This window comes from Pristiophorus japonicus, chromosome 8 (genome assembly GCF_044704955.1).
Source record: "Pristiophorus japonicus isolate sPriJap1 chromosome 8, sPriJap1.hap1, whole genome shotgun sequence".
NCBI classification, from domain to species: domain Eukaryota; kingdom Metazoa; phylum Chordata; class Chondrichthyes; family Pristiophoridae; genus Pristiophorus; species Pristiophorus japonicus.
This window is the reverse complement of record NC_091984.1, coordinates 72,738,664-72,763,959: the sequence shown is the minus strand read 5'-3', so window position 1 is coordinate 72,763,959 and position 25,296 is coordinate 72,738,664. Positions and strand designations below refer to the sequence as shown.

The 25,296-nt window shown below is 42.1% G+C and overlaps 1 protein-coding gene across 1 annotated transcript in view; it reads left to right on the top strand.

Annotated features, from left to right (window-relative positions):
* The first annotated feature begins 2,192 nt into the window (after window positions 1-2,192).
* Window positions 2,193-25,296, top strand: part of patj (PATJ crumbs cell polarity complex component) — a 446,032-nt gene continuing 422,928 nt past the window's right edge. The window contains exons 1-7 of the mRNA XM_070888230.1: window positions 2,193-2,582; window positions 5,266-5,325; window positions 8,917-9,086; window positions 9,531-9,743; window positions 10,270-10,409; window positions 16,539-16,737; window positions 21,268-21,396. Of these exons, the coding sequence (XP_070744331.1) occupies window positions 5,304-5,325; window positions 8,917-9,086; window positions 9,531-9,743; window positions 10,270-10,409; window positions 16,539-16,737; window positions 21,268-21,396 (873 nt within the window). The 5' untranslated portion in view covers window positions 2,193-2,582; window positions 5,266-5,303. The remainder of the gene's footprint in view (window positions 2,583-5,265; window positions 5,326-8,916; window positions 9,087-9,530; window positions 9,744-10,269; window positions 10,410-16,538; window positions 16,738-21,267; window positions 21,397-25,296) is intronic.

Genomic DNA, 25,296 nt, shown 5'->3' with positions numbered 1-25,296 from the left:
AAGCGCGCTGCCCCTATCCCTGGCCGAATAGGCTCCCTCATCGGCGGCTCGCTGTCTTTTCCAGCCACACCTGTAACAGGAGGTCTGAGAGAACCAGAACCCCAGCAGGTTGTCAGGGAAACCCTGCAACTCGTTAGTATGCTGATGTTTTCCACAAGGGAATCAGTTTAGAAGAAGTAGATAGGGTTAGGTTAGGTGTCCAATGTCTGAAACAAATGGGAAGCATTGAGACAAATCATGCTGGCAATATTCACAAGGCCACACAATGGATGGAGTAAGTGCACTGCACTTGGTCTGTACATTGTGCTGAGTATTTATATGCCATTGGTTAGAATAAAGTAGGAGCCAGCAAAAAAATTGCTATTGAAGGTACTGTGTAGGAGTCGTTTGGTCAAGGTTACTTTGTTTTTATTTGTTATTGATTGATTGATTGCTTATTACTTTGGCCTTGGTGCTTTAGGTGTAGGGTTCCTTCTCTATTTTATTTGTTAATTAGTTGCTTATTACTTTTTGTGCTTTGTTTAGTGCTTTTTAAGTCTTGGTGCTCGGTGCAGGTCCTCTCAGCTTCCTTGTATTTTTTATTTGTTAATGAATACTTATTTTTGTGCTTTGTTTAGTGTTTGGTGCTTTAGAATGTACTTACCTGCGCTGATTTCTTAACTCTCCGCAAGGGTTTTCTGTGCGGGCCACATACGCTGGCCTAAGTTAGTTTGGAGCAACTATTAGCTATCCAAATTGGCTTAAATGGCCAAAACAGGTTTAAGTGGCTGGTAACGCCCCCTTTTGAAAAAAAAACTTTAAAAAATCCTAACTAACTCACTTACATTGGTGCAAATTAAATGGGCAGAATTGCGATTTTTAAGATACTCAAAAAAAATCAAGTTGCTCCAAAAATATGGAGCAACCCCTGGGCAAATGTGGGCCCTATAAGATTACTCCCACCAGTGACTTCTTTCCCTTGCTGGGTTGACAATTGTGGCCTACCCATGTGCCTATGATGTGCACACGCACCCAAAGAGGTCTTTCAAATGCCGGTTCTTGGCATGCAATGCGCATGCGGCGAGAACTGGCTTTTCCGATCTGTGAAAATTTATTTTGACAGCTCCAACACATCCCCACAGGAATGACATCCACGGGGCAAAGATTGGGCTACTTGCCCAACCCTTGCCTAGTGAATGTCCTTCAAACTCTTACGCGTGGTAAAAGCAGGTAAAAGATGCGGCCTGCCCCACGGAGGTGCGATATGTTCCGAGGGGGATGGGGATGGATTGTCATGGGGGGAGGGGAAGTGGCCTGTCCCTGGGAAGAGGGAGGTGCAGCCCATCCTGGGGGTGTGGCCTGTCCCTGCGGAGAGGTGTGGCCTCAAAGGGGTGTAGCTTGTCCTGGGGCAGGCATGTGGCCTATCCTGAGGGTGTGTCCTGTCCAGGGCGAGCGCCTGTCCCTGGGAGGGTGAGGGGCCTGTCCCTGGAGGTGTGGCCTGGAACTGGTGAGAGGCGTGGCCTGTCCTGGGGAGGGTGAGGGGCCTGACGCTGGGGAGAGGTGTAGCCTGTCCAGGGGGTACGGCCTGTCCCAGGGGGTGTGGCCTGTCCATGCAGAGTGGGCGTGGCTTCTCCCAGGGGTTGTGGCCTGGTACTTGGGAGGGGCCTGTCCCTGGGTAGTGGGTGGGACCTGTCCCAGGGGGTGTGGCCTTTCCCTGGGTAGTGGGCAGGGCCTGTCCCAGGGGGTGTGGCTTGTCCATGGGGGAGTGGTTGGGGCCTGTCCCAGTGGGTGTGGCCTGTCCCTTGGGAGTGGGCGGGGCCTGTCCCAGGGCTGTGGCCTGTTTCTGGGGGAGTGGGCGGGGCCTGTCCCAGGGGGTGTGGTCTGTCCCTGGGGAATGGGTTGTGTCTGTCCCAGGGGGTGTGGCCTGTCCCTTGGGAGTGGGCGGGGCCTGTCCCAGGGCTGTGGCCTGTTTCTGGGGAGTGGGCGGGGCCTGTCCCTGGGGGAGTGGGCGGGGCCTGTCCCAGGGGATGGGGCCTGTCCTGGGGCGGGGCTGTGGGCACGCGGTATTTCCTGTCTCAGGTGAGCGTTCCGCTGTGTGAGTCACTTCCGCTGGGCTGGGCAGGTGAGGGCCGTAGTGCGAGCAGCGCCCGCTGAGACAGCTGGTGACCGAGGTAAAGTTGTGGAGCGGCGGCCGAGGGGAGCCGTAGCGCCAGTTTCGGGTCCGAGGATCGTCGGGGAACGATAGTGAAATAAGTTCAAGCAGCAATGGGTCAGGTGCTGAGTGGGCGGCTCGGGCCTGGAGCGCGTCAGCAGCTGATTACCAGGCAAATTCCTCCCGGACCAAAACTTCAGTGGGTGCAAAGTTCCTTTCTGCGACAAGGAACTGCATTTCACTGGAGATTGTGTCCATATGCGAACTGACTGCTGGTTTATTCTTGTATTTGATTTTAAAGAATCCTCCCCGAGGGTGGCAGAGTAGAATCTTTAATCTGTCCGGTTAATGTCACTTTCTGTCTTGGGCCAGCGAGACTGGAAAAGCTGGGCGTTATTTGGAGTGTCTCAAACCTTCGCCTAATCTCAAATTTAAAGCTTAGCTGAGTTTGGTGAGTTTTTGACTATTGCTGTCATGGTGATTGCCGTCTTTGTTGATTTGGGCAAATAAAATATTAAATGTTAGAAGCAACTTATGTAATATAATTATCCAATATTCAACAGGTTATATCGACTTTTAGATTTTCCATCCATTCTCGTTAATGAGGTTCTGAAATTATAGGACCATTGTCTTTATAGCAAAGTTTTGGGAAACTTATTTTGTTACAAAAGCAGAACACTGAAATAAACATGAAGATGCTTCTAATAATTGAAGTTATTTGTGAACAATGTCAGTGACAAAACAAATTGATGGATGGTTGAACCAAAAACAAAAAATTAGAGACACTCAGCAGGTTAGGTCTGTCGAGGGAACACAGATTAGTTGATTTAGTTGGAAACCCTTCCTCAGCTGAAAGATATTACAAATGGACAGCATTTCAAAAGAAAGAGCAAACTTTCATTTTATATAGGGCCTTTCACAACCTCCTGACATCTCAAAGCAGTTTACAGCAAATGAAGTACCTTTTGAACTGTTGTCATTGTTGTAATAGGAAAGGTAGTAGCCAATTTGTCCTGTTCTTCCATGGGAGCTTTTACGTCCAGGTGGGGGCAGCTGGGGCCTCGGCTTAATGTTGCCTCAAGAATGCACTCAACAAAATAAATAAAATTATCTGTCAAGTGCAAAGGTTGGAATGGGAAATGGTTAAAGTGATATGTGCAGAAGATAAAATAAATAAAAAATGATTTTCATGACATTGTAAGAAACTAAAGGGGATAGGCAAGTAGAATAGGAAGCATGCAAAACTGGCAAAGTGCAAAAGGCTCCAATGACCAGGAGTCTGGTGAAAGAGCAAAGTAATGCAGACCATCTGCCAGCAAGGGGTCCCCATGGTGGTGGATGATCACCTAATCTGTGTTTGGTCTCTCCAATGTAGAGGGGATTGCACTGTGAGCAGTAAATTAATATACTAGGTTGGAGGGAATACATGCCAATTGCTATTTCACCTGGAAGGAATGTTTGGTGCCCTGTGGAAGGTGGTGAATGGTGGTTGTTGCATCTCTTGTGCTTACATGCAAAGGTGCTAGGGAAAGGAGGAGCAGATGTCTTTGGTGATGGGATCACATTGGAAATGACAAGATTCTGTTCCAAATCCTGAGGCTGGATGGGGTTGGGAGGTGAGGATTGGGGGCAGGGGAGACTTTGTTCTGAGTGGGGAGAGAAAAGGTGAGGGTAGGAAATAGAACCGACTCTGTTGAAGTTATGGTGGAGGGGAATCATCGGCTGAGGAAAAAGGAGTCAATTTTGGAAGCTCTGGTGTAGAAGTTAGCATCATCAGAGCAGTTGTGACAGATGAGGACTCTAGTTTATGAAGTGCTGAAACTGCGACCCTGTAGGATGAGTTAGCTTCACAGCGAGTGTGCCTCTTTGCCGAAGGCCCGTACAGCTGGATTAAAGATTTGGCAATTAGTACACCTGGAACATAGCATTGGGCTTGGATATCAAGGTGATTGTTTGACATGATCTGTGCAGATCCTTCCACCATGCTGATAGCAGATGCTGGTTATATATTCATAATCAGAAAACTCTTTGACTTGGGATGACTGCGGCATTATCTTGAGCTTTCGATGAGGACACACTCTTACATCTAGGGCTCAGTACCTTCTATTAATGTTGTAGAGAGGTAGGCAGCTGCTGCTGAAGCTCTGTACCTCCATCTGTTTGAACCAGCATTGAATGGGAATTGGTGTTTCTAAATACTGTGGTCAGGAAGATGGTATTCACACATCTTATGAGTTGTGCCACTCACCATATTGCCCTTCAGGAACTCAGAGTACCTGCTGCCCACTAAGCAAGAACTCAAACCTGTGCTTGTTAATTCTGTAATGCCCAACTGTGGGGGGAGGGGGGAGAGAGGTAAACAGTCTTTTTGGGGTCAAGGTGGCTCCAAGTTGACAGTGGAAGCTTGGAACAGAGAACCATATGTGGCTGACTTGGTAATCCGATAATTGAACCAGGCAAATGTGCGTTACTCCAGGGCACTGTCGATAATTGACCGACCAGCCAGCCTAGCTCACAAATGAAACCTGAAGGAGAACATCTGTAAATTGGGGCAGAAATTCTTCAGTTGGCTCCAGCTATCCCTGCAAGCTTAAGCCGCAATGAGAAGGATTGTCCTAGCTGAACAAAGGTGCGAAAAGGAGCGCTTGTATGCTGTGTGGTTTTAGCTGGTCAAGCTCCAACAGTATCTCTGCACATGTGGCTCTGCCAGTTGTATTTAAGCTTTTTGGATTTGTGTAAATTGGATGTGACCCTATGAAAAGAAAGTGAGCATTCCATGTTGAGCAAACAGAAGCCTTGAAGATCTCTAGATTTCTCAGTAGCTTGATTTGGATAGTCTTGAATATAATAAGCAGCCTCTGTATGCATCAGACAGAAAGCTGAACAAGGAGAAATGTAAAAATTCCCAATATCCATAGTCTCTTTCTTCAGGTCATGTGCCTAAGTATTAGTTCCAGGTATCAATTTAGTCATCCTTTGGTGTACCCTCATCAAAGCCCCACTGTAGTGTGGTGACCAGAACTGCATGTAGTAGATGCTGTGTAGAAAAGCATCATCATTGTTGAATTAGAAACTAATTTGAGTTTGATGTCATTTTTTGTATTTCTTGTCAGTAATATCTCTCACTATTATAGATTCCTTGGAAAAAGACTAAACAATCGAAGATACAATCATGCCAGAAAATCCTGTTACAGGTACTGTCTTAGTCCATTACCGAGTCTTTTTTTTAAACAGCTAAAATGTCTACTATCTATAACCTGTAATAGTATTTAAAAATTCCTGCGACTTCCTGTTTGTCACCTTTTTCTTTTTGCCACTATTGAACATATAAACATACATAATTAACGGGCAGGAAAAGACCAACTGGCCCATCAAGCCTGCCGCACACCATGATGGTCGAAGCATCATAACTAAACAGTTCCCCCTGGGAGAGGCAAAAAAAGCAGGGCCATAAGGGGATAATACTCTGGAAAAAAAATTTTCCGATTCCCTTGGGCAACTAAAACCAATCCAGGTGATCACATGGACCAAGTGTTATCTATTAAGGCACTTGCTTTATGTGATGCGATCACGGCCCCAGTCAAGAACTGGTCCAGTTCCCTCTTGAAGACATGCAGAGAGTCAGAACACACTACATGATTGAGTCATGCATTTGTGAAACTTGATGCCTGTCTCACTTGTTAATGCCTAGGGAAAAAACTATCGAACAGTAATGCCTGCTATTACTACTATTCATAGGTAATATCATCATGTCTCCTATTTAGTTGGTTCACTAGTGCTGACCTTCTGGGACAAGTTGCCCAAGTGTGCCCACCATGTTCTTTTTTCAACTTATGTTTTTTCTGTTTCCAAAGTCTGGTAAATTAGCATAATTTTTAATTTAGTAGATTTTTAATTGAATATAACTTCCATCCCTCCAGCTCTTTTTGCCCTTCCCCAATTTCTGCTGGACCCTGCCCTTGCTTTGGCCTGTTGGCTCTGGATTTTCTTTCCTTCCCCTTTTTCCCTGGGGTCTGTTTCTGATTCTGGGCCCACCTCCTGCCCTTCTGGCTCATCTAATTGCACTTCTGATTTACTGGCTCTCTTTAAAAACAAAAATAATCTCCAGCTCCACTATTTGTGCTGTTCTGACTTGATCTGCTGCCAAATCTGCCTCTGCCCAGTCTTGCAACCAACTGGTCTCCCTGCTGCTTTGCATTTGGCCTCCAAGCACTTGACCTATTTTCAGCCACCATAACACTGCTGCCTCGTCTGCCCTGCCAGTTGGCCTAATTCCACTGCCTGTTTTTCCCCACCAGACCCTTCAAAAAAAAAGTCTTATTCTTTAATGTGAAATTATTTCTAAGCAAGTTTTATTTGTAATTGTTGCTCCACTGTTAAATTATTATTTCCAGCTGCTCCTAAATTGGGTGGGGGTTAGAGGGAGGGAAGGAAGGAAGGAAGGAAGGAAGGAAACGGCATCATGGAGTAGGCAAGGATAGAGGCTTGCAAATGAGAAAGGTGCAGGGACATAATGAGAACGATGGGGTGATAAGAAGGTGCAGTGTCAATTGGATAGTGAGAAGCAAAAGTAATAGGGGATATGATCAGAGTTTAGGAATAGACATGAATCAAGAGGGTTGTAGTGAAGTGGGAGTGGATGGGAAGAGAGCCATTGAGACCTACAAGCTGCATTTTCTCCATATCCACCACTGAAAAAGGAAACCGTAGCAATTCTTCCCCCTCCAGATACCCACCATTCCCCACAGAGAGAGAGAGAAATATGCAGAGATGAGCAGTTCTGTCAAACCCCAGGTTCATCCTCCCTAGCTAATCAAAGGACTTGCCAAAATTCAGCAGTCCCACTGCAGTACAGTCAAACTCCAGGGCCATTCCCCAGTGCGAACAAGGTACAGGACTGCTCTGTCAGCTAAACCCCATTTCCACTCTCCAGTATTGCTAACTGCAAGATATATAACTTCAGAAAAACATAGGTAAAGGAAATATATGTAAAATAAAGCCAGTCCTGGCGGCAGGTTTCAAGGCCTGGGAGGATAGGAGCACAAGATACCATTGCTTCTGACTTACTGTGAGCAATGCTACAGGAGATTTGCTAATTATATAGTAACATTCTTGCATCAGGCACACATTCTTCAGGCTGAATGGTATGTGGGCAGATGTCTGCAGGAAAAAAAAAATCATGATTCAATCTTCCTAGCTCCCAATTTAAAAAAAAAAAAAATAGTTTTTGCACAGAATGCGCTGAGCAGTCTCAAACTTATTTACAATTCCTTTTGGTGATCACTAATGGATCTTCTGTGGCATTGTCACAGGTAGGGCCATTAAAGTCACTGCTGTAACTTGGCAAATTCAGGTCAATTGTAGCTGCTTAGGTCAATCAGGGGGCGGTTATATTGGGTTGTAAATTTTATGCTTCATGCCAATGATCTTCTTTTTCTGGGGGTTTTTTTGAATGCGTTTGTGTGCTTGATGAAAATCTCTGATTATGGCAAGACAGCTGCTGTTTTATGGTATCTAAATAAAATATATTCTAATTCTCCCATGACCTCAACTTCACTAATGGATGCTAACTACCTATCCCAAAACAATCCTTGAATCGTAGGAGCATATTTTAGAAAGTATAGTATCATGATTTTGAGTTCTAACGATAGTTTCTCAGGTTCAGTATCACAGCCATATCCATAACCCTATGATCCAGAGTGTAGATTTCCTTCCTAATATCGAGGCACATTGCAGTGAGACCCAAGGACCGTACTGTCCACTAATTAAAGGATATATCATGTGCAGACCCATAGTTCTCATCTGCTCAAAAAGCTGACTGAATATATACCTTATCAGATTGAGATTTGGGCCCAAAGCAACAGTCTGTTTATTTAAATAAATGAACAGTATACAGTATAAAAGTGAGTAACAAACAATGCTATTTTCCTTGACATAAAATAATAAACAGACAACTCACTTTCTCATAGACTTTGTGGTATGAAATGTGCTGCTGTTTCAAAACTAGTCCTGCTTCTCTGTTGATCAGCACAATCTTAAAAACACACTCTTCGACTGGCTGAAAAGTAGGCTGTCCACATGACCCCCATGCCTAGAAAATGTGATTAAAAAATACCTTTAATGATACGCAGGTGTGACCAAGTTGTGGCACAGGAAGTGACTAAAGGGAAGTACGTGTTAGACACAAAACATTCCTTAATAATTCCAGCAGATACCCCATGACTTTACCCACAATGAGTTGAAGGATATGGTGTTTTAAAGCAATTGGGGGGGTGGGGCAGTTATCAACAAAGCGTAACAGGGAAAGCATGATGGGGAAAGTGTGACGTAGGAAGTCCGCATTACATGCAAGATTTTGAATATATTGTCGTGAATGTCCTGTGGTATTGCTTTTAGAAAATTGCATTATGCTTTATTTCACTTTGGATGTTAAATATATTTATTTTAATTTCATTCCAATTCTTGCATTATGCCATTACATTTTCATCCCTAACTTAGTGCTCTCAATCCAAAACGCCTTCAAATCTGCTCCACTGCAGTCCCTCTGGTCCAATGAGGCCACAATCTCACCCTCCCTTGCTTCTACACTCTAGCTCTAGCCCCCACCCTTCAAGTCTCCCATCCCAACACATCTAAATACGACCACACCACATATACCCCCTTCACTGCAACAGTATAATCTATGACTTGATGTGAACAATGCCACTAGAATATGTGCTATAACATGTTTTACATAGTTGCAATTAATGAATGCTAATTTTTTCTTTGAATTTTTCAATGTATAGTCAATAAACAGCAGGTTTTACAAGCACTGGCTCGCTTGCAGTTGCGATTACGTGAGAAAGGGGATTCATCTCAACATGAAAAACTAAATATTTTACGTGACACAATTGAAAGCCCCCTGTTTAATCAAATACTAACCCTTCAACATTCCATCAAACAGCTGAAGGAACAGGCAAGTGTTTAACATGTTATTACGCTATATTGTGTGTCTATGATTCTATCTTTGTGTGTTCTGCTTGAAAATACATTGCATTCTGAGATTAGTAATGCTTGATCTAACTTGTAAAGTTGTACAGGTACTTTATTTAGTTCTAATTCAAAAAACAAATTCATGTATATGTATTCTATTTAGACTGGCTGCTTTCAGCCATGCCGTAACAAATTTAAAGTGAGCACAATATAGACCAGGCAAAACCTCCCATAATTTTTTTAATTTTTTTTACAGTTTTATGATTTGGAACAGAACAGATCACATTGTGAATTAAAAACTTTCTTTAGGGAGCAACAATTTAATTACTGAATTTAGATGCAGTCTTCTGAGCAGCTTGTTAGTGAATCTTAAAATTCAAATGATGCAAGATTGTAAAAGTATAACTTATTATCTGTCTGTCAATAGCTGAACCGTATGTCCACAAATTCATCTCCTAACTTTGAATTTTCACAAACGGGACTCTTGGTGTTCAATCCAGAACATTCTGTTAATAATCCATATTTGACTGAAGATGCAAAAGTGTTTCCAGATACTCCAATTTATGACCAACCAAGATTGTTACAAACGCCTGAAAGAACACACGATGAGTTTGATGATATTATTCAAATTATAGCTCAGGTTAGTGTTTCTATTTAACATGTTACAATAAACAGTTATTTTGCAAATAAACAGGTACCATTTGGGTAAAATTATTATTGTCACTTTGGCTACTATGGGACTTTGAAGTGTGCAAATTTCTAGTGGACCGTAGCAAAGAAGCCATGGAATTTGATTGCTAAAATATATTTATTTTGAAACGAACATGTTTTAACTGTCCTATTTTGGAGAGTCCTGAGTAAGAGTATTTAGTCGAATCATTTTACCTTTTTAACAACTCTACTAGGCACAATACTTGCCGATTTGCTAACTTAATCACTCTTTATTGTACAGTTTCGATGCAATTTTTCTGAAATTCTGCATTATATTATGTTAATTATTGTTAGGGATATTTTTCTTTTGTCCCCATACATTGTAATTGTGCTGCATCTGATTGGTAAGATCTGGTTTTGTTTAAAATTATGTTTGGCTAATTGGATATTTATGTACCACAACTATAATTTAATATTTGCCTTTTATTAATTCACCTTTTAAACAAATTCCTCAGGGAAGACAAGTAGAATATATTGAATTGAACAAGCCAGCAATGGGGGGCCTGGGATTCAGTGTGGTCGGTCTTAAAAATGACAATATGGGCGAACTTGGTATCTTTATACGGGAAATACAAAAAGAAAGTATAGCAGACAGGTAAGATTATGTTTTAACCATATCCATTTAATACTGGTATTTTTGAAACTTGGATTAAAAAATAATAATTCTTGTGTTTTAACAAATCTACATTAAGCAGTCTCAATTTTTTTCATTTTTTCTTTTTCAAAAAATTATCCAATGCAGCTTAATTTTATTTTAGAGATCCTAGTATACTGTGTAAACTTTTTCTCTCGTAAAAATCACTTCCTTTTGCAACATTGAGCATATAGTTCGAATAGGGCCGTCATTTGCTGTAGACGTGAATCTAATGGCATCTGGTGTTGGTTAGACATGCCTTATTCATTTCATCACAACGATATTTTGTGCTAGAAGTGAGAGCTGATAACGTCGCAGCGAGGGATTCCAGGCATCTGGAACCTGAGTGAACAGGCCAAATAACTGTGTATATCCTTAACTAATCAGATTGAAGGATTGTGAAATGAACAGCACAAGGACTGACAAGGAAGTGTAAATTAGAGTGGGTGAATTCAATGTCCAATCATACAGAAAGAGAAATAGAGAGGGAAAGAAAGATTTGATTGAGAGAGAAAAAAAGAGACAGAAAGGAAAAGTAAAGGCTCCTTACATCACTTCAGACAGCTCTAATTTTCTGTGCCGAGATGTATTTGTATCTAACATGCAAGTACAGTAACTTCACACTGCTCAATGCATTTCAGTGGTGAGCCAGACAGCGAGATGCCGTTTTACAAAGCTAACGGCATCTCAGACAGCAGCTTTCGGATTTTCGTGTTTAATTGGGCATCTGCCCTCGCGTGAAGTTGCTGCAACATTTGCACATAAAGAACAGCAAGTGCTATTATCCTCATCTTATTTTGACAGCAAATATATTTTGACAGCATATATTGATTGAATATATTTTTAAGGTGGAGATGGACAGATTTTTGAATGATAAGGGAGTCCAGGGTTATTGGGAGTGGGCAGGAAGTGGAGTCGAGGCCAAGATCAGATCAACCATGATCTTGTTGAATGGCGGAGCAGGCTCGAGGGGCCAAATGGCCACCTCCTGCTCCTATTTCTTATGTTCTTATGTAAATTATGGGCCATTGTATTTTATGATTAAACATCAAACATGGAATACACCGTGCATTAATTTAGGAAATTAGTACAAAGCTTAACATAACACTTTTGGGGGCATCCGAAACAGAAGAGGACGCTCCATAGATCCTCACGGTTGACAGTGTCAAAGGCCTTTGTAAGATTGAAAAAGGCCATGTATAAGGGCTGGCGCTGCTCTCTGCATTTTTCCTGCAACTGTCGTGCTGCAAAGATCATGTCTGTTGCGCCCCATCGGGGACGAAATCCGCATGAGATTCCGGGAGGAGCTCCTCGGCCACAGGGAGAAGACGATTGAGGAGAACTCTAGTGACAACTTTCCCAGTAGCTGATAGCAGTTGCATTCCACTGTAGTTGCCACAGTCGGACTTGTCCCCTTTTTTAAAAAGGTCACAATCACTTCATATCTCAGATCTCCCGGCATGCTCTCCTCCCTCCAGATGAGAAAGATGAGGTCATGTATCCGTGCCAACAGCACCTCTCCGCCATATTTGAGTGCCTCAGCAGGGATTCCATCCGCACCCATAACCTTGTTATTCTTGAGCTGTTTCATGGCTTTGCCTACCTCATGCAACGTTGGAGCTTCACTGAGTTGGTGGCGGGTCGCGTGCTGCGGGATGGAGTCGAGAACACTCGAGTCAAAGGCAGAGTCTCGATTGAGGAGATCTTCAAAATGCTCCTTCCATCGGGTCCTGACAGCCTCGGTGTCCTTGATGAGTGTTTCCCCCGTTCTTGGCCAGGAATGGGGTGGGGCCTTGGGAGTTTAGACCGTAGGTGGCCTTGACTGCAACGAAGAATCCTCGCATATCGTTGTATCTCCTGTGCTTTCTCCATCCACCACCTGTTCTTTAGGTCCTGGATTTTTTGTTGGACCTGAGCCTTGAGCTGTCTGTAATGTTGTTTTGCAGCTCCCGAGTTGGGTTGTTGCTTGAGGCTCAGAAATGCTTTGCGCTTGCGATCTATTTGTTCTTCGATCTCCTGATCATTTTCATCAAACCAGTCCTGATGTTTTCTGGTTGAGTGACCAAGTGTCTCTTCACAGGCACTGGTTATAGAGGCCTGGAGGGCAGACCAAGCGCTATGGGCATTCAGCATCTCAGGGTCATCAAGACATGCCAAATTGGCTGTGAGGCACTGGCTGTATAGGGCTCTCTTAGCTGGGTCTCTAAACGCCCCGGCATTAACTTTTTTGCGGAACTGCTTCTGCTGTCCCCTCTGCTTGGGGGCAATGTTAATGTCCTCCTCCGTTTCGGATGCCCCCAAAAGTTTGTCAACATCCTCCGCCTGCTTCACAATGACATGCAGGACGTGATCTTTACCAACGGATCCATTACAGACCCAATCCACATCAGGACCGGGGTCAAACAGGGCTGCGTCATCGCTCCAACCCTCTTCTCAATCTTCCTCGCCGCCATGCTCCACCTCAAAATCAACAAGCTCCCTGCTGGAGTGGAACTAAACTGCAGAACCAGAGGGAAGCTGTTTAGCCTACGCCGTCTCCAAGCCAGGTCCAAGATTACCCCAACCTCTGTCGTTGAGCTGCAGTATGTGGACGACGCCTGCGTCTGTGCACATTCAGAGGCTGAACTCCAGGATATAGTCAATGTATTCACTGAGGCATATGAAAGCATAGGCCTTATGCTTAACATCAGTAAAACAAAGGTCCTCCACCAGCCTGTCGCCGCTGCTCAGCACTGCCCTCCAATCATCAAGATCCACGGCGCGGCCCTAGACAACGTGGACCATTTCCCATATCTCGGGAGCCTCATCAACAAAGGCAGACATTGATGCGGAGATTCAACATCGCCGCCAGTGCAGCCTTCGGCCATCTGAGGAAAAGTGTTTGAAGACCAGGCCTTCAAATCTACCACCAAGCTCATGGTCTACAGGGCTGTAGTAATACCCGCCCTCCTGTATGGATCTGAGGCATGGATGATGTATAGAAGGCACCTAATGTCACTGGAGATCTATCACCAACAATGTCTCCAAGATCCTGCAAATCCTCTGGGAGGCCAGGCGCACTAACATCAGTGTCCTCGACCAGGCTAACATCCCCAGTATTGAAGCACACTTGATCAGCTTCGCTGGGCAGGCCACATAGTTCGCATGCCAGATACGAGACTCCCTAAGCAAATGCTTTATGCGGAGCTCCTTCATGGTAAATGAGCCAAAGGAGGACAGCAGAAACGTTATAAGGAGACACTCCAAGCCTCCCTGGTAAAGTACATCATCACCATTGATACCTGGGAGACCCTGGCCGAAGACCGCCCGAGGTGGAGAAAGTACATCCGGGAGGGCGTCGAGCTCTTCGAGTCCCAACGCAACGAGCATGAAGAGGCCAAACGCAGGCAGCGGAAGGAGCGCGCGGCAAATCAGCCTCACCGACCCCTTCCCTCGATGAATGTCTGTGGCTCTCATATCGGACTGTTTAGCCATCAAATAACTCTCTTTGGGAGTGGAAGCAAGTCTTCAATTCCGAGGGACTGCCTATGATAACTTAACAATTGAACACTGTCATGGAGTGAAAGGTTGCAGCTTTGTATTTACAGTTTTCTATTTGATGATTTTCCCAATCTTTACTGTGGTTTTTTTCTAAAATGTGAATTTAATATGGGGACTGGTTTAGTACACTGCCCTTTCACCTCTTGGAGCTAGGTTTGAATCCAAGTGCGATGATGCGATTAGTCCCCTCTCTGTTTCAGATACTAAACCTCAGAGCAATTCACTATCTGCTGGAGTGAGGTTCTACAGCTTCATTGTCCCCTTTGTGGGCCTTCGAGGTTCAGTGTCACCTCAGGACCATAAATCACATAATTAATAGTGCCCTTATGACATGAAATACCATCTCTAAATGGCTGCATCAAGATGAATTAGTATTAATGGCGTAAATCCAGTAATTTCATGACCTGCAATTAATTTCAATGGGGAGGCTCACAGCAAGGTTGCAATTTTTTCGGTTTTGTCAAGGCCAATGGCGGAGCGGCGCAAATCGTCCAGTTATTTGTGGAGAGTCTGAACTCGTGCCTTATCTCTACTGCAAAATGCTGGAAATTTTACAAACTAATAATTAAGAGTGCTGTTAATTCACCATTATTTTTCCAGTTATTCCTGACCAGTGAAACAACAAAACTATGGAGTCTCACTCCAGCAGTTAGTGAATTGCTTGGAGGTTTAGTATCTTTTTAAGTGTCTTGGCAGCACTTTGTACCAGTCTTGCCATCCATATAACTGTTGGTGTTAGATGCCAATAATTTTCAGGATGCAAAGTTGTTTCCACACTCAAACGCAAATTAGATTTCGTTCAGAAAATAATTTTGGGATGCTGTTGCGTAATTTGAGGCATGCCATGGCAAGTGTAGCATGCTTGGGAGGGAAAAGGATGACTTGGGACCTATGGTTCACTGAGTTCCCCATCACTGGAGTTTTCCTCATGTCATTTTTGGGTCTGTTGCAGATTAATTGATGGAGATTGATTGCTATGATTATTCAATAACTCCATTATATTGTATCATGTAACTCCCAGGGTGGTGGTAGGTGAACTCGATGGTCCTTGGTCTCATTTTGTCTAGCAGTTCCAATGAAAGCAGTTCCACTGTCTTGACCATGATGGACAAGGCTACTGGCTCCATACTTCATGGGCCAAGAATGTTTGTACATTTCGCATAACTACCCTTCCGTTCACTCATTAATTTCTCAACGACCAATCCAACAATTCCTAAACACAACTGGGTTACAATGTCCTCTTCTTTTACAAACACAACTTTTCTGTTCTTTTCCTCTCCTGATCCGCACTCTTTCTTGGCCTCTCTTTATTTCTCTCTCTCTATCTAATTTGATTCTAATTCACCCTATTTCCTTCTTCGTCATTTGCTCTGTTTCTGTATCCTTTTCTTTTATTGGTTGAGGAGAATATACCATTGTGCATGATGTTCACGAGGCTCCAGACATTGATATTGTTTCAACGTTTCAGCAATTTGTGGTGAAAATAATGTACAATCCGATTGTTGAGGTAAAAAGTCTAATTAACGTTGCCTGCCTTGCGATGCGGTATTACAACAATTTCTGGCCCAATTTTAGGGTGCCTCAACTCATTTCTTAGTGACTATTAATCCAGGTCACAAGCAGCCCTTAATTGGGCATTAGACTGGTTCATGCAGAGGCCGCAAGGAGGGCTGCTGCATCTAATAGAAATGTTGCATTGTTGTAGTATGGGTGGTTCTGAGATTGGGGCACAATATTGGTGTCAAATAGGGGGTACTTTACATTAATTCATAAAATTCCTGTATTCCTAACCTGTTGGAAAAGTATTGGTCAGACAGAGGACTAAGATTTCTTGGTAGAGAAAAGACATTTCTTTGAAATACTCATCAACATCATAATATCTATCCAGTGGAACAAAGTATTTTTTTAAATTCTAGATTGAAGTGTAAAAATTGTAATTATCCTACAATGCAAAATATTTTAATTTGTCCCTAATAAAAAGTACTTCTCTCCATTTATGTGCTATAGCTCATATTTATTAATTGTAGCTGATTGAAATCTTCATTCATTGATATAAAATTGCACCGACGCAATCTTTTCCTTCCTCCTTCTCCAGTTCTGTAGCTTTCCTGTATCATCCTGTCCTCTAACTGGGTGAGTCACATGGTCTGATTTGTAGATTTCCGTGACATGATAGATGCGCCTTGGGACATTTTACTACATTAAAGGTGCAATATAAATGCAAGGTGTTCAGTGTTTTACTGTCGGGCACTATTTGTATCTTATGAATTGCTTTTAAAATGACTAAATTTAGTCAAGAAATACAAGTGACATTGAATGTCAATTGAAGCTGAGATTCACATTTGTAACTTTTTGGTTCAACCCTACCCTATTTGAGCTATCGGGCAACCTCATGAAATTGAAATTTGAAATCCTCCAAATTGTGAAGTCATTATTAAATAGTTTTCTTAATGAAAAGAAAATGCTGAAGTACAGTTTATTAAATAACCGAACATGGTAATCTTTTCTACACAGAATGCTAATTAAACTTTTTGGCGATTTTGTGCATAGGGATGGCAGGTTACAAGAACAAGACCAGATACTAGCCTTGAATCATATACCATTGGATGAGAACATTTCCCACCAAGAAGCCATTGCATTGCTTCAGCAAACCAAAGGAACTGTGCATTTGGTGGTTGCCAGAGGATCTCTTGATAGAGCTTCTACCAATCCAACAGAAATGCCAGATTTATCCTTTGCTTCACAATCCGTAAGTTCTGTTTTTTATAGATAAGGAATTAATGATTTAATAAATCTAGAGTTTTAAGAGTTTAGATTTTTAAGTTGTGTGGGACATTGAAGCCTATCTTTCTATATGTGTTGGTGCTGTTAAACATATTCTGTATCTAATCATTGCCTGCTGCTGGTTATTTTCAAAATGTAAGTTTTAGTGAATTATATCTTAACCTTCCTTCTGCAGAATGTGGTAAAATTTGGCTACACAAATGTAGAATTTTTGATTTTATTAATGGTATACTGTGAACATAGACCTGTTCGAACATGCAAGTAATCTTTTATTTCGAATTCTACCAAACTTGTGAAAAATTGGTGGTTTATTTTACCGAAAGCAAGTTCTAGGGAATTTTTATAATGCAAAGAAAATATTTACTGATTACATTGTAATTTTTTAATGCTTTCTTCACTAGTGTAACTCCAAGAAGAGAGATTACAAAACAAGATTGTACTCAAAACAAAATTCCTAATTGGCTCTTTGGCCAATCTACTTCAATCCTTAAGTGTAATGCTTAAATTTAATATCACATCTTGTCAATTTATTTAATTGCTTGAGTTAAATAACCACTTGTAAAATCTCTAAGAAAATTCTAACTAAACACGAGCACAATCTCTAGGGCATCAATCTAACATTATGTAATTATTGGACTACTATGCTTAATGCATTGAATTTTTATTGTAACCTGCTGCTTGTGATAAGGCCATGATTGTTTGATTTGATGTTTTCAACAGGTGATATTCCTACACTGAAGTAACTGCAGCATGTGTTATATAGAATTCAATCTGGCTACTTAAATTTGTGTTGTGTGATATGAGAAATTGAATGCTCAGCTTTGCCAATTATTTAATGAGTTTAATTGATTTGAATAATTACAAGGCAATGATGGAGATGCATAAATGTCATAAGGACAATGAGATAAAATGACAGCATTGAAATCACTGTAGGTATATAAACTTAGAAAAGTAACTTCTTTGTGGATGGTGAAGTGGGACTGGAATTTCAAACAGAAGTCACAGTTGGGATGAAAGTGGATATCTTAAAGTTGATATGCGACTGTCTTCTAAACATGATAATGGATTTAGAAATCTCTATTTCTGGTTTCTGCAATTCTCTACTAATTTTAGGTTACCAAACAATAGTGAGAACCTTATCAGAGATACGAGTTGACATACTGTGGTATTGCATATGGGAAGTTAAGACCAAGGGCAACATTCATGATGGACAGGATAATTGGGCCAAGGTGAGAGCAGTGGCAGGGGATGGAGGGAGGTGAATTGGGGGGAGGGGCCATCGGGAGAGATAATGGGAGGAGAGGGGTGCTGTTCAACACCTTTTAACGTAATAAAATGTTCAATGGAATTCATCTCTGCCTAGGAAATTCTCTTGGCGGATGGCGGGAGGGGAGGGGAGCGTTATGCCTGCAAAACTTGTGGGAAGGGCCTGGAAAGTTCAGCAAATAAATGAAGACTTGGAAATTGATCCTGGAGAGAGGGGCACAGAGACTGACAACCAGCCAAAAGGCTTCTGAAGTTATTTCAGGGTTGATCTCTAGGTAAGTGCAAGTGTGCAGAGGGTTATTTTTGGGCCATTGAATATGCAATCTGGTGCAATCTGAGATTGCAAGAGATTGTGTCGACCATGAAGCTTGGAAAGTTGCTTCAGTGGCTAGCATTCTACAACAATTTATTGGGCCATTGTGTTGGAACTCCATGCTGACTCCAAATCAAAACCCAGTATTCTTACTACTGAGTTACTGAGCCATCAACATTTCGTGAACAGTGAAGGTACAAAAGGGCTGTACCTCCATTTCTTTCTTTCTTCATATGTGAGCCTAGTATTAGCAAACTATTTGATCACAGCAAAGATCACCCTGCCCTAACTTAGTGTCCATATTTACTTCAGTAGGTATCACTGGATGTTGCAATCAGGGTAGTAACTTGGCTGATTATTGTTTTCTCTGTTCCTTTTGCTCAGACTGAGATCATGTCACCTAGCACAGAGCCTGAATTGAATCTCGACATGCCGCCTTTATGTGGCTCACTGGATGATCAGAAATTTCTTCCACTAAACAGTGGGAAGATGTAAGCCATTATTTAAGGTCCCTAATACAAACTCCATTCCCTAGTCACGAGTCCACCTCTCCCTGGCAACTGTCTGAGGCTGAAACAGACCATTCACAATCTTGGTGTCATATTTGACACTGAGATGAACTTCCAACCACACACCTGCTCCATCACCAAGATCCTTCCACCTTCGTAACATCGCTTGTCTCTGTCCCTGCTGAGTTCATCTACTGCTGAAACCCTCATCCGTGCCTCTCTTCTCCACTTGACTATTCCAATGCTGCCCTGGCTGGCCTCCCATCTTCCACCCTACATAAACTTGAGCTGATCCCAAAACTCTGCTGCCTGTATCCCAACTCGCACCAAGTCCCATCTATCTGTCACTCCTGTGCTCGCTGACCTACATTGGTTCTCGGTCCGGCAATGCCTCAATTTAAAAAAAAAAGTTATCCTTATTTTCAAATCCCTCCATGGCCTCACCCCTCTATCATTGTAGCCTCTTCCAGCCCGACAAGCTTTCGAGATATCTGTGCTCTTCCAATTCTGGCCTCTTGTGCATCCCCAATTTTAATCACTCCACGATTGGCGGCTGTTCTTCAGCTGCCTAGACCCTAAGCTCTCGAATTCCCTCCCGAAACCTCTCCCCCTCTCTTCCACTCCCCTTTTTAAGATGCTTCTTAAAACCTACCTTTGTCCAAGCTTTTGGTCATCTGTCCTAATATCTACTTATGTGGCTCAGTGTCAAATTTCTATCTGATAATTGCACCGTGAAGGGCCTTGGGATGTTCCCTACGTTAAAGGCGCTATATAAATGCAAGTTTTTATTTTTCCTACACCAGATTGTATTCCTCCACACCCTGTTGAGTTGAGAATCAATCCAATTCCCTTTTGAGTACATGAACTGAGCCAGAATGTATTGTATGAGTTTATGCTGTGTTGTGCAAGTTGATAACCAAATGCAAGAAGTTATATCTTGAATGGAATTTACAAATGTAATAAGCCAGAATTTAATCAAATTGTCTGATTCTCTCCAAATTTTGGGTTATATACCTTCCTTTGTTTACATTAGTAAACGAGTTCATTCAATTCTTCAGGATAACAGTTATTTATTAAACAAGGAAGGTCTTGCCAACAACAGTTTTTTTTTTTTGAAGCACTTTGGGTGGGGCAGTAAAGTTTGCACCCGGGAACAGTTTGTGCCTCAGTCAGCAAATTTCATCAGCTGGACCTTGAGTGTGAGGCGGAGCGCTAAGGGAGGCGTTCCACAGCTCTGTTGGAACGCTAGGCTGGATGAGCAAGTGAAAATTCTGAACTAAACAGCCGGCCTTGGAGCGCTCTGGGGGGGCGAAAAAAACCCGAAAAAAAAAAACGCACCAGATACATTCCCAATAAATAACTCGCCACCACAACATAAGTCGCAAAAAAAAATAAAATAAAAACAGGTCGACATTATTTACCTCACTGGCCGCTACAGCTTGGACCGCCAGCTTTCACAAGGCGCTCCCAGCAGGACGCTCATGGAGTGCTACGGATCGGGCGGCAGCCAAAAATAGAGCCGGTGTCCCAACCAGGGGTGGGCGATAATGCTCCACGCCCCATTGAAACCGGCACCGAATGTCCCAGCGGGGCGCTGGCTCCCGGCCAGGAAGTGGTTACCGCTGCCCCTCCAGGGTGCTAACTGGGGCAGCAGAAGACTGAAAATCCAGCCCCTAGTCTTTACAGTTTCGGTGCTCTTGAAGGATGATCTTTTGCATCCACTGGTGAGGTGCCAGACTAGAAATTATAGTAAAATTCGTATCTGACTCTCCAGGCAGGATTCATGTTTGAATATGATTTAAGACTTTCAGCTGGAACATTCTTGATTTGTATGGCTCAGTTACACATTGGGCAGTGCATTTATCCTTTGAGACATCAGGGGTGACCTGGTCTGCGATGCAGTACTGTGCTGGGACATGCTTCAGACTGTTATTCTTTGATTCATTCAAATTATGTAATTCTTACCATAAACATGTTTCCTTTTGTCAGTGTGCTGTGGCAGACAGTAATGAATGGCAGCCTCCTTTAACTTAATCACCTGATTAATCAGCAGTGAGACCTGGATTTCTTTACCAAAATGATTCAGTAAACTGTCAAAGCTATATTTAAATAAATGACAGGCATATCCTTGGACACAGCCTTGTGTAGTATCATAGGAATATTTCCGTTCCATTACTGTTTATTGTTGAGCCTTTGGATGACACGGGCGTTGCTTTTAGCATAAATAGAAACTGTAATTAAGATGTTTATATACACTCAATGTTTTCAGCAGTAAAGCAACTGTCCCCCAAAAAACTTATCTGGAAAAAATATGCTCGAGGACTCATGCATTATTTTAGTCATGTTGACCAATAAACGTGTCTTATATTTTGCTATAAAATAAATACTTGTTTTCCATCCATCCCAGATTCAATGGGGGCATGTCGAAGAAATTGAATTGGTCAGTGATGGATCAGGCTTGGGATTTGGAATTGTGGGAGGAAAGCCAACTGGAGTAATTGTGAAAACCGTCGTACCAGGAGGTCTAGCTGATCGGGTAACATTTTCCTTCGCATTATCACAGAAGTTTGAGTGCCTGATTTTTAGGACTTCAGACTGTGCTCAAAAATGAATATGTATAGTTAATGCCCTTCACAGAATAGGTCCTGAATTGTATTGTGGAGGCATGTGGATTATCTCCTGATAGAATTGTAATGCTTTAATTATCATTGTTTAATAACCTGTCGTTGGTAGAATTTCTTCATCAACTTAATGTTGCCATTGTGTTAAGATTTGAAAAGTGGAATTTTTTTCAGCCTATTTCTTAAATTTTACCAAATGAAAGAGCATGAAAGATTTCTTGTTACCAGTCTTTGGATTCCTATGTAACCAGTTACAGTTGAATAGTACTTGTAATCAGAAGAATTGTCAAAGCGTATGACTTTTTTTCAGTTTGAGAATGTTAATTGCCCTGTATAAATTACAAGTATAATATACATTGATGAATGGTAGGTTACTGGAACTGTTTCGAATTATGATAGATCTGGATCTGGAATTTGCGGACAGCGGCAAAGCTGTTAGTTCGCCGTTATTGCCCACCTCAACTTCCAGCCCCTGTTGTTTCTATATTGACATAACTAAACAGAAGTCACTTGAAAATGTCATTTTTATTTTTTAAAAGTACTTTATTTCCCCATTCTCCTCCTTGAGTTGACTTGTGCCGTGCAGCTTTTGTGTGCAAAAATGAGATCGAAGGCTTTGCATGCTGTTGCCAATGCTGCTTTGCATTTCCAGGAAGTCAGTCTGTGACTAATTTTTTTTTTTTCTCTCTTCCCTCCTTTCCTCTGGGGAAATGCCGAGCCTCACCTGAGTGTTTCCACAGGATATGGACATTAAATAGAGTCCATGTTTTCCCATAAATCCATCACTCCATGGCATGTGTATGCTTCCCATCTAGATTTTGGAGTTTTATTTTATTACCAATTATTTTGTTCCTTTCATTCTGTATTTTCTCATATTTGGATCCCTTTTGTGAATGTAATTCCCCTCTTTTCTACTGGGAGGGCATTTTCATTCTTGAATAAGGACAACCAGTGGCACATTGCATTGTACTGACACTCTTTGGGGAAATTGGGTACCAGGAAGACCATTCAAATGATTTTTTCTTTGTTGCTTTTATATCTCTAAATCCAATCTTTCTTTCCCTCTTTTATTTTGCTTTCTGCACCTGATTTAGATTGAATTTAATATTCTAACTGACACTTTCTGGTTCAGACTCTGTGCTGCTCATTAACGATTCTTCAATCTGATTAAGGAGATGCATTGTTGCTTGTCCTGTTCACACAGGTCCCAGATGCTCTTTAGAGGGCGCTGCATTTTTTGGTTCTCTAATTTACCGTATGTTCCAGTGCAAAATCCCATTGAAAGTCTGTGGGCAACTGTAACGTTGTTAGAAATAGGCACGTTGAAGGCTATCTCTGGTCACTTTAATAATCAGGATTGACTGTAAACCAATCTGGTGGGTATATTGTGTTTAATCAGAGTTTAAGACGGAATCTAACACATTAGTTTACGACTGTGACAAGTAGCTGATACCGATCGGATCGGACAAACGGCTGGTGCATGTGAGCAGTTCTCTGGCTTGTAGTCTCTTTCTCTTCAGTAAAGCACGGGATCGCTCAAAGCACATTCGACCCGCCCAACTTCTGTTACGCTCTCCCCTCACACCGTTTGTGTGGACAACCTTGAGGAGGCTACATTAATTCTCTTTTTATGGGTGGGCCTGACATGGGATATTGACAAGACCTTTTGACCTATTAAAACCTTAATACCCAATGAGGCTTCTCGTTCTTTCTTTTGATTCTTGTGTCATAGCCTGCCCTAAGGATGTCTCATGTTCTTGGCCACATGTTTGTCTTTGTTTATACTTTCCCAGGGTTGTTTGTTTTGAAATTCGTGTCTTATCTCTTTCGTTCCTATCCTGCCTTTTATCCCATGAGGCCAAACCAGAAAACTGCTCACTTGAGTGTTATCTCCTTTATGATGTAGAAAATTTTTATGTTGACTCTCTCAACTTTCATCCATTCTTTGTACAACAACAAGTTGTCTTTAAGATACATAAACAAAGTTGAAGTCTTAACTTGAAAACAACAGAAAATGATTGTCATAGTGCCGAATGCTATAACATCTCAGCAGGGTACCAAAATATTAACATTTCTAAGCATTGATTAGTGTCTGAGGAGACATTTTGTCTCCAGTTCAAAACAACAATTTAAACACAACTTTCTTTGCGTCACAATTTTAGTCGCATAACCATATACTTTTTGTACACCCCTGATTTCTAACAACGTTTGCTGCTGAGAAAATTCCAGCCCATTGTCTTCAGCTTTGGGTTGGGGAAGAGAAAAGTTAGCTAAGATTTTCAGTCCTGATATGTAATTGGAAGCTGTTACTTCAGGAGGTACGATTCTGAGGATGTAGGGCAAGGGCAGCATTAAGTTTGGCAGGACTGACTCCCATAGTTGAATACGACCTTGACATTCACTGTTCAGGCTCATGCATTAAGAACACTCAGTTGAGTGAAATACCAGAAGTCTGCTGCCACCTGTTGATGCTGCAATTCAGCATCAATCAGGCACTGCCATCAGGAAAAGAGGGTACATAAAAAGCCAGGAGTTCCTTTGATTCTGGAGCGGTCGCAGGTAGAAAATGTAACCCCGCTATTCAAAAAAGGAGGGAGAGGGTGAACAGGGAACTACAGGCCAGTTAGCCTGACATCAGTCATCGGGAAAATGCTGGAATCCATTATTAAGGAAATTGTAACAGGGCACTTGGAAAACCATATGATTTAAGCAGAGCCAAAATGGTTTTATGAAAGGGAAATAGTGTTTGACAAATTAATTAGTTTTTTGAGGATGTCACTAGCAGGGTAGATAAAGGAGAACCAGTGAATGTAGTATATTTGAATTTTCAAAAGGCATTTGATAAGGTACCACATAAGGTTGTTTAAGATAAGGGCTCATAGGATTGGTGGTAATATATTAGCATGGGTAGAGGTAGAGGATTGGTTAACGGACAGAAAATAGAGAGTAGGGATAAATTGGTCATTTTAGGTTGGCACGCTGTAACTAGTGTGGTTCTGCAAGGATCAATGCTTGGGCTAAAGCTATTTACAATCTATATTAATAACTTAGATGGGAAAGTAAGCTGTGAGGAGGACACAAAGAGCCTGTATGAGATATCGACTCGTTAAGTGAGTGGGCAATAAAGTGGCAGATGAAGTAAAATATGAGGAAATGTGACATTATTCACTTTGGTAGGAAGAATAGAAAAACAGAATATTTTTTAAATGGTGAGAAATTATTAAATTAGTGTTTGAGACACATACAGGAAACAAAGTTAGCAAGCAATTAGGAAGGCAAATGGCTTATTAACCTTTATTGCAAGGGGATTGGAGTACAAGAGTAAGGAAGTCTTGCTACAATTGTACAGGGCTTTGGTGAGACCATACCTGGAGCACTAAGCACAGTTTTGGTCTTAATGAGTAAGGATATACTTGCCTTGGAAACTGCGCAACAAAGGTTCACTGGATTGATTCCTGAAATGAGATGGTTGTCCTAAGAGGAGTGATTGAGTAGATTGGGCCTAAACTCTCGGAGTAGGTGATCATACACGATTCTGAGAGGGATTGACTGGGTAGATGCTGAGAGATTGTTTCCCTGGCTGGAGAGTCTAGAACTAGGGGGCATAGTCTCAGGATAAGTGGTCGGCCATTTAAGACTGATGAGGAGGAATTTCTTCACTCGGGGCTGTAACTCTTTGGAATTCTCTACCCCAAAGGGCTGTGGATGATGAATCATTGAGTATATTCAAGGCTAAGATAGATAGATTTTTGGTCTCTCGGGGAATCAAGTGATATGGAGATCGGGTGGGAAAGTGGAGTTGAGGTCAAAGATCA